At 56.1% G+C, this 1523-nt stretch overlaps 1 protein-coding gene across 1 annotated transcript in view; it reads right to left on the reverse strand.

The window, feature by feature from the left end:
• The window catches only part of nfatc2ip (nuclear factor of activated T-cells, cytoplasmic, calcineurin-dependent 2 interacting protein), a 4592-nt gene that overhangs the window by 1687 nt on the left and 1382 nt on the right, over positions 1-1523 (reverse strand). The window contains exons 2-6 of the mRNA XM_015393602.1: positions 895-993; positions 768-828; positions 560-680; positions 404-490; positions 136-337 (exon numbers count right to left, since the gene is read on the reverse strand). Coding sequence (XP_015249088.1) covers positions 136-337; positions 404-490; positions 560-680; positions 768-828; positions 895-993 — 570 coding nt within the window. The remainder of the gene's footprint in view (positions 1-135; positions 338-403; positions 491-559; positions 681-767; positions 829-894; positions 994-1523) is intronic.

The raw sequence follows: 1523 nt of genomic DNA on the forward strand, positions 1-1523 counted from the left end.
AGCACCAAGGTGCCCCCCTCAGGACGACGGTCACAGACAGGTCCAGACTGGTCCTAAACCAGGTTACTTTGGACCTTTTCTGGTTCTGGTTCTGATCAGCATGAGAGAAGGCGGAGCCTCTCAGGTCCAACTTACCGGCAGCACCAGAACTTTGTGGACATCTGTTCTGTAGCGGATTTTCAACGGGATCTCACGAAGCGGGTCAGAACTGGGCCCGGGGCTCAGCATGATGACATCATCGCCGTCGTCACTGTCGGTCCCGGATCGTCTGGTTTTCCTGTGCTGAGGTCTTGGCGACAGGGTGGAGCTGATGGCGCGGAGCTTCCTGTCGATCTCACTGTGGAAGAGAAGCGCGGGTCAGAACAGAACCAGGCAGGACCTGGACTCTCTGGGCCGGACTCACCTGATCTTCCTCCGGGTCTGAACGGACTGTTTTTGGACCGGGCTCTGAGGGGGGGGAGGAGACGGACAGCGAGGACTTCTTCTGGAACTGAACAAGACCATTACAGACCCTGATTCTGGTTCTGGTTCTGAGGGTCCACGAGCTGGCCCAACTTACGCTAGTCTCTCTGAACGCTGCGATTGGTGCAGAGGTTCTGCTTCGTCCTCAGAGTCCAGGAGCTCAACGGGCGGCGCTGCTGAGGAGAATTCTGACCGCAGGCTCTCTTTAGCACCATCGTCTGGTTGGAGGCAGAAACAACAAGCTGCTTAGATCAGAGGGGCGGAGCCTACTGCTGCCAGAAACCTGCCGGGTCATAGAACCTCACCTGAACGCTCCGAGCCGCAGAGCAGCGCCGCCGTGGGCTTCAGCCGCAGACCGCTGCTGACCTGGAAGGACAAACGACCATCAGAGCCGCTCTCAGAGACCAGAACCAGAACCAGGAGCTGCTGCACCTTGCTGGAGTAAACCGGGACCGGGACGATCGCCGCCGGGTTGAGAACTCGTCTTCGTTTGGGTGGAGGCCTCCGCTCCTGCAGGTCACTGCTGGACACCTGAGAGCACAGAGGTCAAAGGTCAGAGCTTCATGCTGTTCTCCTCCTGCTTGGTTCGGACGGACGATCACGACTTTTCACCGCGTTGGTCACGTAACTCCGCCTCCTTCCAGTTACTGCGCCATCTTTGTTATTAGTCACCGCATCCCATGATGCTTTGTGAGGAGAGCTCTTGCAAAGCATCATGGGATAGATCTGCTGGTCTAGTGACCATGGATGATAATTACTTTTCAAGGTGCATTGTGGGAAATTTTGAGTGTTCTGATCCTTTATCTTCAGCTCTTCTCTGACCCTCGCTGTAGAAGGTCTCCTCTGAACGTTCTGCATCATCAGAGCTGCCAGTGAGGCACAGCAGAGGAGGCATGGTGATCTGGGCTCTGCCGTCACTGAATGGACCATGATCTCCACTGAAGACTAATGAGTAAAAGGAGACGTCCCGGGTTACGGTGAGCGCCGGTCTGAACATCTCCTCCCTGAAAGAAGCTGATCCAGTTCTCCTGGTTAGACCCAACTGATGACCCAGAACCCCA

Source organism: Cyprinodon variegatus, unplaced genomic scaffold (genome assembly GCF_000732505.1).
Source record: "Cyprinodon variegatus isolate N-32 unplaced genomic scaffold, C_variegatus-1.0 Scaffold24, whole genome shotgun sequence".
Taxonomy (NCBI): Eukaryota; Metazoa; Chordata; class Actinopteri; order Cyprinodontiformes; family Cyprinodontidae; genus Cyprinodon; species Cyprinodon variegatus.